At 42.7% G+C, this 14,241-nt stretch overlaps 1 protein-coding gene across 2 annotated transcripts in view; it reads left to right on the plus strand.

Annotated features, from left to right (window-relative positions):
- Positions 1 to 13,859, plus strand: part of cplx1 (complexin 1) — a 35,942-nt gene extending 22,083 nt beyond the window's left edge. For both annotated transcript variants that reach the window (XM_018759661.2, XM_018759662.2), the window contains exons 3-4: positions 3,820 to 3,995; positions 9,536 to 13,859. In XM_018759661.2, coding sequence (XP_018615177.1) covers positions 3,820 to 3,995; positions 9,536 to 9,733 — 374 coding nt within the window. In that variant the 3' untranslated portion in view covers positions 9,734 to 13,859. The remainder of the gene's footprint in view (positions 1 to 3,819; positions 3,996 to 9,535) is intronic.
- The last annotated feature ends 382 nt before the right edge of the window (positions 13,860 to 14,241 follow it).

Here is a 14,241-nt window from a genome sequence, read left to right on the forward strand (position 1 = left end):
CAGGATAATAGTGTACACCGGTACAGCACCGGCATGTCTGGATCAACCATCCACGGATTACCATGTAGCAGAGAAGCAATAAATGGCGGCCAGCATTAAGATAACTACCTTCATACGGGACTGAAGGGCATGAGAATTGAGGGTACCAAGGGGGTTTTAGGACTCCATCTGTGAGAACACACGATCTTTGCTATGGTCACTCCTGGGAGATCAGTGACCTCTACATAGAGGGACAGAAAACAGAAACGTACACACAAATATGTACACATATAAACAAACACATAGGTATGTATTCTCTCCCTGCTGTCACTCACACACGCACGCATGCAGCCAGCTGCAAAAGATGCCAAAATGCACTTGGTAACACGCACAGCTGCTCTGCCTGTTCTTGTGAAATGCAGTGCATCTCAAACATGCATTCTGCCGTTTCCACCATCGGCACTTGTATTGGAGCTCCTGTTGTGAAAAGACAGGCAAAGCTCCCATTGGTGGGGACAGTTCTGAACGTCAGCCAAGACATAGCAGTACCGTATTCCATTAAACTTGTCCTTTAAGGCCGCATGCAGTTGGGTCATACATGGCACATACAGACCATTTTGGCCTCTCTGACCCAACAATCAACCTGGGGATCTTTCATGGGCCAAAACTGAAGGTAGTTGTGTTTGCATGAATGCAAATCCAGGAGAGGTGGTCTATCAACCAGAAGGTTGTAGGTTCAAAACTTAGACATGGCTTCAATATGTTGGTCCTGAAGTGGTCATCTAACAGATGACTGAAAGGTGAAAACCTGCATGAGATTTCGGCATGCTGTCCCTATAAAAGTTTTTTCAATGTAAATGAGTAGTTTTTTGTGAGTTATATAATATGCTGAGTACTCATAACGCAACACAGAGCTTATGATGCTTTCAAACATAAACACCCTAACAGAGCACTGCTGTGTCATAGCTGCGTTGCAGTCTTTATGATCAGATTTAATTACCCATGAGTGTAACTATAGAAGAGTTGTGGTAGAATACAAGCCATCAAATTGGATAAATGATTTAAAAGGGCTACTTATTTTAGCACTGTAAGCCTCATGCTGTAATGCAAGATCCAGCCCACGGGACATGATTGTTGCTTTAACCACAAATGACTTGGTCATTTCCCATAAGCTACAGAAACACTTGTTTTCTCCCAAAGTCACAGGAAACTAAAGCTCAAGCTCATCAGTACCTACGACCGAGTCATTTGTCATAGGTCAAGATGTTGTTATAGCATGTATAGCATATATAGCCAAGACAGCTTATGGCACAGTCCACTAAACACATTCCGCAGTTATGGCAGTAGGTGGTGTAATGCCCAAGTGGCAGATTCAGCTAAAATGAACAAATAACAGGAATTCAGCAAAGTGCTTAAGTCTAAAAATATATAGGTAAGGTAAGGTAAAAGTGTACTGTAACGACCTGAGTGGGAAATGTGTTTATTGTAATTGGTTGGATTTGTGTGACGTATGGGGAATATGACTGCATCTGCCAGGAGGAGAAAGAAAATAAAGCCTGGGGGCGCTAAGCAGGCTGGGAAGGCTGGCTTGAGGCGCAGGTCCTTGAGGAAACGGGGTCCTCGGACCAAGAGCATTATTTCCCTGTGTGCCGGTGTCTTAATAAAACCTTCATTATGAATGCTGCCTGTGCATCCTTCTTCGCCCTATCCAAACCCAGAGCGCTGTGCACCACAATACCATAATGTTAAAACTAGACTATTTTATAAATGAATGAATCAAATAAATAAAATGTTTCACAGGTAGCAGACTGACAATTAGTAAGTGCAGACTTACGGGCTCATTCAAGTTTAAAAGAAATGAAAAGGCCCATCAGCTCAATTAATTAACTAATTGATCTATACTGTATAGAGTGTGGGGGCGTGGTGGCGCAGCAGTTTGGCCTGGTCCCGCTCTCTAGCAGGTCTGGGGTTCGAGTCCCGGTTGGGGTGCCTTGCTACGGACTGGCGTCCCATCCTGGGTGTGCTCCCTCCCCCTCTTGCCTTGCACCCTGTGCTGCCGGATTAGGCTCTGGCTCGCCACAACCTCGCTCATGACAAGCGGTTTCAGAAACTGTGTGTCTATATATAAATTTAGAATAAGCCCAGAGAGAAATTGACCACAGTCAAAACCCCCTGCCCATTTCTCAAACTGAGTCTCTTCTTAAAGGAACTGTCCTCTAGGGATAAATGGCCATACCTGACACCTAATGAAACCTTGAAACGTGCTGCGCACCTTTCAACAGACAAGGTGTGTTCTGAGATAATGCCTGCTGCATACTTGTTTTTCCATCCAGTAAAATATGAATAGACAAGATGTAACACTCTAAGTGTTAATTGCAATGTAAACAAGCTTTATGACCATATTTGTGTGAGTCAAAACCGTCAGGAAAAGGTATTTATGTCTACATTTCCATAAGGCATGCACCAACGCTGAAATGATGTAATCGTATCTCATGCTTGCTTTATTGCAGCATTGTACTCATATGTAATACATTTGTGATGAGGATAACACAGCTTTAAGGTTTTCAAGTTCATCTGCCATTTGAGTAACTGCAGCATCACAACTTCATTATTTCTTCTTCCTCAGAGTACCACTCCAAAAGCATCAAACTTATACTGGAAACGTCTGGGGAGCAGTAGCTCTCAGCCATACACTGAAGAACATGCTGATGCTGAACCGAAATGTGAATTTTTACATGTCTCAATACCCATTATGCGCATCCTTTAATTGCATTTTTTCCCAATTAGTGGCATTTTCCGGCTTTGTGAACTTAATCAATCGGTTCGTACTTTTTTTCCCTCCTTCGGTGGGCTGGACAGATGTGGCATGCTTAAGACTGAACTTCAATGAAATTTCAGGAAATGAGAACATCTGGTTAGTTATTAAAGTTTACAAATTAATCATTTATAAAAAATCATTAATGTTAAGTGTTTTTAGTTATCTTAGAGTCCCAGGGTGTACTGAGTCATGGGTTTGAATGTTGTATCAGAAGTCTGTCTGCCGTGAGTTTATTCTTCATGCCATAGGGTTTCAAAGGGCTCTTTTGAAGGATGAGCTCATACATTGTCTGTAGTAAGGATAAATTCTCAGCCCAGTGTCTGCATGGCACAAATCTGCACGCAGCCCCATCAGCAACCCCAGGGGTATTATGGGCTCCGATGGCCCAGATGGCCATGTCCTTGGTATGTTTCTCATGAGCGAGGCAAGAAATTCAGTCTTCTTGCCCTCTGTGTGACTGTAAAGTGATGGAGCTCAAGGACCATGTGGGTGGGACCTTAGAAGGACTGATTGGTTGAGGGGACCAGGGGCTCATTTGAATAAACTAACCATAAAGTAAGCGCTGCCAAGGGTAGCGGTTGTGTATGTACCATTGATGGATGGAAGGAGAAAGTGCTGAACTAGAGAATTAATTCTTGGATGATTGGCGTGTCTGTCCGTGTGTGTGCACACATTATGTGGCTGAGCGCCGGAGAAATTGGACCGTTCATGCATTGCAGACCTGTTATCGCCGTAACAAAACTGGTGCGCAACGTAAAAGCCATGTTCATATATTAGAGTCATCTGAAGAAAGAATATTAATTCATCTTTCTTTCTGGGAAATATTTTGATCTCTTTTCAGTTTTAAGAATATTTAAGTAGTGCTTTTTTAAACACTGAGCAATATTGTACACACTTCCTGCAGCAGATGCCAAGATTTATTACATGTTTAAATTGCTGGTACCATTGAGAGTTGAAAACTGAACCCCAGTGATGAAATTCCTGCCCCCAAACCTCTGTCTTTCCCACCTGTTCATATCAAGGGGCCACCAAGGACATGGGGAAGATGCTGGGTGGCGAAGAGGAGAAGGACCCCGATGCCCAAAAGAAGGAGGAGGAACGGCAGGAGGCCCTGAGGCAGCAGGAGGAGGAGCGAAAGGCCAAATACGCCAGGATGGAGGCGGAGAGGGAGTCGATTCGACAAGGCATCAGAGACAAGGTAAAGATCTCATGGCGGTGGTAGACTGCCTGCAAGAAGATGGCAAGTCAACCTGTTTCTATGGGTCTGGGCTACTGTGACATTACTGAGTAATGGTATAAAACAGATGTGGACTGATCTCACTGATGGGACCGATTCCTGAGGCCAGCAGAGAGATGACTCCCCACTTAATATGAGTAACATCGCTAATAATGGTAGCACTAATCGTTCTGTTGACAATATTACTAATACCGGTAAAAAGTGTTGAAAATGATAAATCTCCTTCCTTCCCTGTGCAGCTTTATCCAGACCTTCCTTCCAGAACATGTATAATTTCTCTTTAAAGTCATATTGTACATGTATGTCTCCTGCACAAGACCTTGAATTTCTCTTTGAGGTAGAGAAGCTGCATCTTCTTTAGTGAAGAAATACTTTCTATTTTTTATAGAAAACTTTTGTACAATGAGAAGAAAAACAGGCCACCTAGTTTGCCAATTTGCTCAAATGCAACTCTGTTGATGCTCAAAACGGGTAGAACGCTTGTCTAATGTGTGCTTCTGAAAGCGAAAATTTGCTTAGCTGGCAATTTATGCATCTTTATGTACCGTGATATGTGTCAATAAGTGGGGTGAAGAAGTTTAGAGTTGGTATTTTTAACGAGTTTATGTTAGCCAGATCCATGGATTTCATCTGTCTGTCAGTCATCTGAAGTTTAAAAATACGGAACATTGAAATCATAACTGGCCACACTGAGCCCAAAGGGAGGACTTCCCCTCGCTCAGGTTATGATCGTTCACTACACACACAGGTATAGCTGGTCTGTGATATCTTTAGTGATAGAGTACTTACATTACCTTTAAACTGATTTTAAAATTGGTAACACAACTGGATCACGGTAAAATGGAAACATCAGCTTACCGTACAAAGCAGGGATGATCATGTAAAGCTCTATAAGAAGTTCCACAAAGGAGACCAAATCTCCTACAATTCACTACAATTATCATGTAGGTCAGACATTAACTTTTCTAGCAGAAGTTAGACAACTTGTGTCAACCACAGGTATAAAATGTATATTATTGGATGATGGATCATGGAGGATAATCAATATATATCCCATGTGTTCATCAAAAGCAAACTCAGACTTGTGTAACAGGTATAGGAGGCAAACAGGTGTGTGTAACAGGTATATAGGAAGCAAATCAAACTCTTTGTTAATAATCTTTTTAATAGTTGACTGAACACTGCACAGGTAAGTTCGTATTTTACTTTACTTCCCCAAAAACGAGCGATATTATGAACCTTAATGGTAGGTAGGTAGATTTGTATAAATCCTCAACACTCAAGAAAGTTTCTCCAGTCTTCTCTGTGAAGAAGAAAGAGAAGAAACACAAATAAGTTATTATAAATAGAATTATTTGTCTTGCTTGATTGGACTTTTGAAATGGTGATGGTGTCTAAGCCAATTAATTATTCCCAGATTTATTTGGAAGTCTTACTTTGATAACTTTTTCCACACTGCTAATGGCAAGAACACGCCGATTAATTAAATCGCTCAAGGCCTGGCAGGATCCTGTCACTTTAAAGGGACGTGCACCGAGGATGTGTCTGGGATACTAATTCCCACACCGAAATTAATTGATTTACACCGTCTGAGGAAGGTCAGAATTAAGACGCCGTGGGAAGATGTGGGTTGTTCTCACACTCAGCTGATTGATCGTGTCGTGTACAATAACGCTCAGCCTACGGTTTTTAACGCCGTTTCTTGTGCTGCTCGAGCCGCTTTATGAGACAGTACAGGGCCCCAGGCTTGCTGCCTCTCCGTCCTCCTCCTTCCCACCGGGGTCGTGCTGTCGGACCCGGCGTCGGCGGAGCTCTTTGACCGGGAGAAAGGATCAGAACCAGGTTTCTCCCTGCAGAATCAATTTCCCTCACAGCGATGTGGGAGCGCCAGTTTCCCTTCTGGTTTTATTTACTGCGCGGCAACTCGGCGAGCGGCTACCCGCCTCCACCCGGTTCAAAGGGCACCGCTTCCACAGGGTACTGCCCTAGGCGCTCCTCGGGCGCCGCGCATCCACACACCATTTCTTGTTCCGGCATCGGCCACAAGCGATTCTGCCTTGTTATCGCTATTAAAACTGATCCGAGGAGTGAAATTAAACAGAGGGCTTCAGCTTAACAAAAGGTGCTCTGTATAAACATGGAAGATGCTCTGAAAATCATTTCGGAGAGCTGAGGCACTGACGCGCAAACAAAGGAACGCGTTCAGGGGGCATTACCCACAATGCAGCTCAACGGAGAAAGACAGGAAAAGAACGGAGCCTATTTAAAGCGGGGCTCGGTGAATGTGCTCTGGTGTAACCTAGAGAAACTTGCTCAAAGTTGGGAGATTGGCAGCGCGCCGACGCCATCCTGAGGGTTCGTTTCTGGGCCGGGAGCATAGAGCCGCAACAGCGCCGCTTCCACGAGCCTTTGATTCGGGCGACTTCTGAGGGCCCGAGACTGACGCCGCTCCGGGATTCTGCGCTTCGCTGACCTACGCATGGAAAACGGCGCTTCGAAATGGGGCAGAAACAAACAAGAGCCACTCGGCACCCAGAGGAGATCCCGCTATTCTTCATGTTTCTTTCAGCCGTTCTCGTCAAACTGTCAACCCGTCCTCGATATTTATACACAACAAAGTTCGCCAAGGACACGTGTCGTATTGCAGAGACACTTCTGGACTTAAAAAAAAAAAGCACAGCAGAGTTGATGCTCACAGATTGCTGCACAATGGCATCATTCGCCACTTTATGTAAAATTATTTCTTTGGACAGTTAAAATTGCACGAAGCTTTACTACTTTGACGTACATTAAACATGGTGTTTTTTTTATATAACCCACAAAAGGTTAAGAAATGAGCACAGCGGTAAGGTGGTTCAGTCAAAAGGCTTTTTGTTGGTTTCATTATTTCGACGCCCAAGGAGCGATTGTGACCTTTGCAGTGTGACAGATGGCAGGTCCAGCCCCATCAATCTGCTTCGCTCTCACTGCTGGGTCACGAAAACAGCTCTTAACGCTGACCTCGGCACTTTTTTTCCCGAGACGTTTCCCAAGGAATTTGCTCGATTCGCAATTCGTTGCCGTTTATAAATCTGTTCACGTACGTTTATGCGCAAGCATTTGAGGCCTGGCAGCTGCTCCTGCATCTAATTTCTGAGGGGGGGGAAAAAAAAAAAAAAAATCAGAGAAAACCTCACAAGAAGTCAACTTTCTATGTGAGTATCTAATAGTAGGATCTGTCGTAGGTTAGTTGAAGGTGTGCCCTTCCACTTGAAGAACCTGGGTTTGAATCCCAACTCCTTCTGCAGTACTCTTGATCAAGGTACTTATCCTAAACTGACATAGTAAAAATTAGTAAATCAGTGTAAGTACCTTAGTGTACGAATTTGAAGCTGTAAACAGACTTAGATGAAACTCCCAGATAAATTAAGTAAATAAATATTCAAGCTAAGTACTTCACTCAGAGATGTAATAGCTTCTCCTCATAGGGGTGTAAAACTTGCAATGTCATTGTGGAGTTGGGTTATTTTATTACACAACTGAAATATTGTTATGTAACACACTGAGATAGGCAGCTGCAAGTAAAAAAAATTTATATATAAAAATAGAGGTAGAAGAATTTTAAATGCTGAATGTCTTGTAGCATACAGGATTCACTGTGGGTGGGAAATGGTGTGAAAAGCAGGATTATAACTCTGGGTTACTCTAGCAGAGCTGAACGGAGATCAGCGTTTTCTAGAGGCAATCGTGCTCCATGAACAGAGATGCCGGAAAGTGATGATGATGAGAGATGCTTTAGAGAGATGAAGTATGAGGCTGAAAAAAGACTCAGAGAAGTGATGTTGAAGAGTGATGCTGGAGAGTTAGGATGAAGGCTGATGAAGGGAGGTGCAGGCACCTGGTCCCGCAGGGCAGATCTGATGATGCAGCGCCCGACTTTCGCGTTCTCTTTCGCAGCGTCATCAAAATACCGCCCCCCACGATTCTCATTTTGTTTCTATGTGTGCAGAGTGGATGGGATTTGCACGGTGTGCCCCCAGCCAAAGTCATTATGACATTATTTGCCTAATTCCCTGGTTTCAGCAGCGCATGACGCTTCCAGAAGGTGCTGCAAGCTCGACATTAACCTTCAGAGTCTACGAGAGCAGAAAAAAGTTTGCTGGGGGGGCCACACCGGTGAGATCAGCTCACGGGTCCCAGAGCCCACAGGCTTTGGGAGGGTCACAATCTTACCACCCAATCCCAATGCTCAACCTGCCCCCCCCACACTATGCTCCTGGGAGGCACTTAGAGTCAGATTGCATCTATCCATTATGAGAAGGGCAGCGAAAGCTCTCTGCTGTTCAGCGGGCTGCCTTTCATTTTCCACTCGGCTACGCCAGGATCTACTGCCCGCACCGGCGGGTCTCTCCATCACGGCTCCCCTCCCCCCACACCAGGCTCCAAAGCCGGCAGGCGGGCCTGTTTCCAGGTGCGCAGGCCCGCCCCCCAGCAGCCTTCCCGGATGAGCACAGACAGACCGCCTGACGCTTGCTGGCTGTGTTCAGAGAGACGTGTCACACGGCCGCACCCTTCATCAGCCAGAAAGAACACGCAGCACAGCAGGGGTTGCAGTGGTAAGAATGTCCAAAGGACCCAGGTTGAAATCCCACCTCCTAGTACTATTGATCAAGGTAATTGACCTCAGCTGATACAGTAAAAACTACCGCCTTCTGCAGATGGGTAAATCATTGTAAGTAGCTTATTGCTGTAAGTGATTTTGGAGAAAAGCGTCAGCTACATCAATAAATAATAACAGTACAGTCTGTTCTTGGTTAATGGAAGGGTTAGAGACCACAAACCCCCCTGTTGACTGCACTTGCCTGCTAACCAAGCGATTGGGGGACATGCCTCATGTTATCCGGTACCGTTTGGAATTGCAGTATATAGTCATTTTTCACATAAAATTTGAAAAATATACAAGTAATTCCCTCACGCTACTTTCTCGTCTGGGATTTTAGTCAAAATTTTAAAAAGGATTTGAAAAGATCGGTTTAAATAAAGGTGGACTCATTCAGCAAACGGAATGCAAATGATTGCTGAAAACTTTAGTTCTCTCTTTTGATCCCAACGTGCTGGAACAAACTCCCTGTGTCCCTCAGAGCTGCTGAATCCCTCCTAGCATTCAAGAAGGGTCTCAAACCCATCTCCCTCAGAGCCATTTCTCTCCTGATCTCCTGACAGTTACATAAATGAGTCCAACACCTTCTGCCCTGATTATGCATGCATTTGCAATTTACATGTCGCTTCTATAGGCAGTGACTTGAGAGATGTGAACCAGCAATATGGTGGTATGAGACAGACAAGCTGTGCTTCGATTATTCTGTGTCTGTGTCTACAGATCTTCATGTATTTTTGATGCACTTTTCTTTACTCTGAGCTTGATGTCACTTTGGAGAAAAAGGTCTGTTAAATGAATGAATGTAAATATAAGAGCAATGGTTTGCTCAAATAAGATTTTGTCGCTTTTTCGCTCCCCCCAGTATGGGATCAAAAAGAAGGAGGAGCGCGAGGCAGAGGCACAGGCGGCCATGGAGCAGGCCTCCGAGGGCAGTCTCACCCGTCCCAAGAAGGCCGTGCCCGCAGGTTGCGGAAATGATGAGGAGGAGGAAGAGGGCATCATGGACACCGTGATGAAATACCTCCCCGGGCCACTCCAGGACATGTTCAATAAGAAGTAACAGAGTTACTCATCCATATCAGAGTGGTGCCCCTTCGTTTATATACCATCATCCCCACCCCCCTGCTCCCCCCAGAGACTTAGATTATAGCTGAACATTAATCATGCACCCACCTATTTCATTTGTAAATAGCCTCTGGTTTAAAATTATTAAAAAAAGGAAGATATATAAGTTACTAAATGATACTAAAATTACTAAGAGTATAAGCCATAATTTTACCTATGAAGAAATTCTCAGAATCCTATCACTGCGGTGTTAGTGCTTTTCGTTGTGTTAATTTCCGCTACACATATATACATGCAGAATGTATGTATGTTCATATATTTCATAAACATTCTCCGTGTGAATGTACACATATGTTGTCATTCATTCCATGAGCATAGATGTGACCCCACAATGTCAAGAAACGAACAACGTATTCAAAATATAGTTTCCAAGCATGCTGGCGATGATATTTTTTTGCGAATATACAGTATACTTAAAAGTCTACGTTTAGTTGGCCTTTTCTGGTGAGTTACATAAAGATTTGACGCAATAATTATGGTTTTTGTCCTCACACGTACACTTCAGCCGCCATTTGACATATGAGATATACACGTTAGTTTTGAATATTTAGTCGTTGACATTATCTTTGAATGGACACCCATCCTGCTTCGTGAAGCATCCATTACACATACAGCTGGAGCTACGGGCCAGTTAGTCTCGGTGCTTTTTACCCTGCTGAAAAAGCTCTGTGGACTTTTAAGTTTAAACATCGTGCAAGAGTGAAAATATGCTGACAGCATGCAAGCTACTACACAAACAATTGGAAATAGAGGGCTATATATATTTCGTTTTTCATAAATGTAAATATAGAGGTGTTCGGTGGTGCATAGAAGATTTCTGTTTCTGGTCAAAATCATGATGTGCATATAAGTTTATTTGGGAGAGAAAAAAAAAAAAAAAAAAAAACAGACTATGACAACGGTGCAATATTGTCCTTAATGAGGCTGTCCTGTATCGCTTGTTTAATTGACGGGACTGCGATCCCAGATCAGCAATAACAGACAGCCCTCGGTGTTGTGTGCGTTGCTTAATATGTAGAATCCGTGTTCACATACAGTCTTCTTTCTCCTGCTGCTTGCGACACATCGATGTGGCCGTGAGGATGCGAGACTAGCTTAGATCGTGCACATGTTGGATTGTGTTCATCAGAACATAATTGAAAGGATGTTGTTGCTTTTGACAAGAGCACATTAGTGCAACATTATGTACATAAATTAGCGTAAGTCCACGTGTGATTTTCTGTTTTGCAAAAAAAAAAAAATAAAAAATTATTTAGACAATGGTCTAACCTTAAAAAACATCAGTTTGACTAATACTAGAGGAAGGCTGTGCCTGTGGGCTAGTAGTGAAGAAATAGCAAAAACTAATTTTCTAGGATAATTAGTTGTGATGTTAAAAAATTAAAAGTCATCTTTTGAAGAGCCTTGGATGGGTTTGTATACACTCAAAGTAAGACAAAAGTTTTGTGACCATGTCTTACTTCTAAACACTGTAAATTATGAAGGGGGGTATGAAAGTAATGCGAGGCATTAGATTTAAGCGTATTTGTCTTATAGCAGTCATTTATGTTGTCTTTCATGTTAAGTGATCGATACGATATTCAAGTTCAGTTGTTGACAGACTTTGGACAGAACTGTAGAGCTGCACCCAAGAAACCTGAGTTTGAAGCTTTTAGGCGTTTGTTGTCTTGTCTATTTGTTTTATTGTTAGCCTTTTCCCGAATATTCGAGACATACTCGTAGTCTTGTAGTGTTGTATATAGTATAAACGAAAATTTTCAACTAGCCACATATAACCTAACTGGGAACATGCAAAAGTTATATGTCATGTATTCATTCTTAAATTATTTAAATTAAATTTAACGTTTAAAAAAAGAAGAAGATTCCAAAACATTCCAGATATTCAGAACATTCCACCTGGTTTCTGCTGGATACAAAAAAGTATTTTGCAGAATCTGCGAAGAAAGTTGCCAGAATCAGCGAATAAGGAATGACCATTAGGTTGGGACGGGAGATATAAACACTCCATAAATAAATGTGGTAAAATCACAGTAACACTCTGCGCTAATAAATTATTCTTTTCCTATTAATAACCAAGAGACATTCTTGGAGAACTCCTTTTGAATGCCTTCAGCCAGTGTTGAAACCACAAACCGAAGGCAAGTGACAGGAATTGCCTAGCCAGGTCATTTTTATCTGTCGTTTGTCTAAACGGTTTAATTGTTTTATCTGAACAGCTACGTACACGTGTGGGATGAGCTGTTTGACTGTCATCATCCGGCAGCGGATGATGATTGTTTTAAGGATTGTTTCTGTATGTACGTCGCCCCTGGGGCGCACGAACACAGTCAACATTTTGTGATGTAAAACCTGCACAGATGCTTTATAGAAAATCCGAATGTTGCGTACAGTAACACCATCACCCATAAATTGGTTAACTTAGTAAGATCCTGCGTGATGATCACGTTTCATAAGTACAACAGTAAACAAAGACGTAAAAACAAAGTAGAGAAACGGGCACTATTTACATTTCATTTTCTGCTTTAATGAAATTCCTTTTTTCTTAAAGCAGGGCTAAATCAAGGGAACCACCGAAGACGACAATTTGCGAATATATTTATATACCCGTACAGGCAATGAAGTGCAAGACAGTTCTGCTGGCACTTTTTACTTCAGCCGACGTGTCTGATGCTTCTGATCTTTTTGTGTGGTTTAACTCTGCTATATATTAAAGCACACCAAAAAAATCCAGTATAGAAGGTCAAAGTATTTTTGTCACAGTAACAGTAATAAATTTACTTTACATTGTAATATATATCCATACGTGTGATTTTTACAGAATCGTGTAAAACAGCTCATCGGCCTTAGGTGACGTGACAATAATGGACTATAAGACAACTAATATCATGTTCTGCAACCTTCCCACACTATTCTGTGCGAAGTGATCAGTAAACAAATTATTAAACATCCCAGGATTTTATTTTTGGGCACATTGGGTAGACGTCTCCTTTGAGGACCTATTTGTGTCCGAGGGAGGTACGCATTAAAACACTAACCATGTGTCATTTTTACACCATTTATGTAGTTGTTAACATTTACCAGCTGACACTTTACGTATACAAACATTTCAATTAAACCAAAGAGTGTTTTTTTTTTTTTTTTTTTACATATTTCATGCATCTTTTTTGTGTGTCACATGTTCATGCATTGCAGAAGATTTAATACAATCTCAGGTGTTGTTATTTGTGCATGATCCACATCTTATTTTTCTTGTGCTCATGTTTCTTTTTTTTTCGCATGCATGCGGTTTCCTCATGTGACAGTTAAAGAATTGTTAGAAACCCATAAAAGTTATTGAACCACGTCTTTCCCCGTGAGTATCGGCAAATGTTCGGCGATCTGGCCCTTTGGATGCCCTTTGAGCATCTTCGACCGCAGCGCTCAGCCCTAAAATCCCCGCAGTGGCGCCGGCCGCTGACTTCTCCGCATCTTTTCTCGTCAAATCCCTGACGCCCATAAAGACTTTGCGACTCTTGCCCAGAGAAGTTAGAGTCTCAACTGCTCACTGCCTTTTGTACTGCAGATCTGCCAGTTTCCAGTGTCTTTATTTGAGGCTTTTGTGTACGATATTCCATATATTACTATGACAATTATTATTAGACTGTGATTCATAAATATTAGCAACTAGGTCAAACGTGACTAGAAATATGTGTGTGTGTCATATGATCCGTTGTAGTGCAGGAAGAGTCGCTGTGTATCTGTCTGCCGCCGTCTGCTGTTGGCGGCTCCACTCAGCCCACATGCACCACACCTTTACAGATATGCTCAGAAAACTCTATCAGCGTAATAACTGCCTGACAAATAAAAGATTAAAAAAAAGAAAAAGCTGAAAATAATCCTTTCGGTGTGACCTGAATGTGACTGTTAAATGTTGCTCTGCGTCCCTTGTCTTCCAGCGTGTTCCAGGAGATGTTGATCCTGCTGTTTTTTTCCACGTGTGTAAATGTACCTGTTCGTGTCCCCTGGTGCTCGTACTCGACTGTATTTGGGTGTAATCGCTGTACTGGGTGCACTCTCCCGTGTTTGTGGTGCGTCCCTCCCTCCCTGTCTGTGGACGCCGTGTGCATGCGCTCAGCCCACGGTCGCCACCGGGGCCTTTGTGACACTCGTACACTGCCCTCTATGTTTGACCTCTCGCTGCATGACGCCCGGACGCCTTCGCCGCTGTAACGTTTTTCCCTCCGAAATGGAATCACAGCACAACGCAAATAAAGTGATTTCATACGACTGCTCGTCCTCCGCCTGTCTTTTAACGCGCGAACGTGGAAATCTGCTCTTGGGTGAAATGTTGCTTCTGTGGTGTTAAAATTTAATTGTTAGAGAAATTGTCCTTAAGAGAAATTGAATTATTATTAAACTTCTTTTCATTTAAATAGAGGCAGGCCTGCAACATTATGTACTGTC

The sequence above is a fragment of the Scleropages formosus genome, chromosome 5, assembly GCF_900964775.1.
Source record: "Scleropages formosus chromosome 5, fSclFor1.1, whole genome shotgun sequence".
NCBI lineage: Eukaryota > Metazoa > Chordata > Actinopteri > Osteoglossiformes > Osteoglossidae > Scleropages > Scleropages formosus.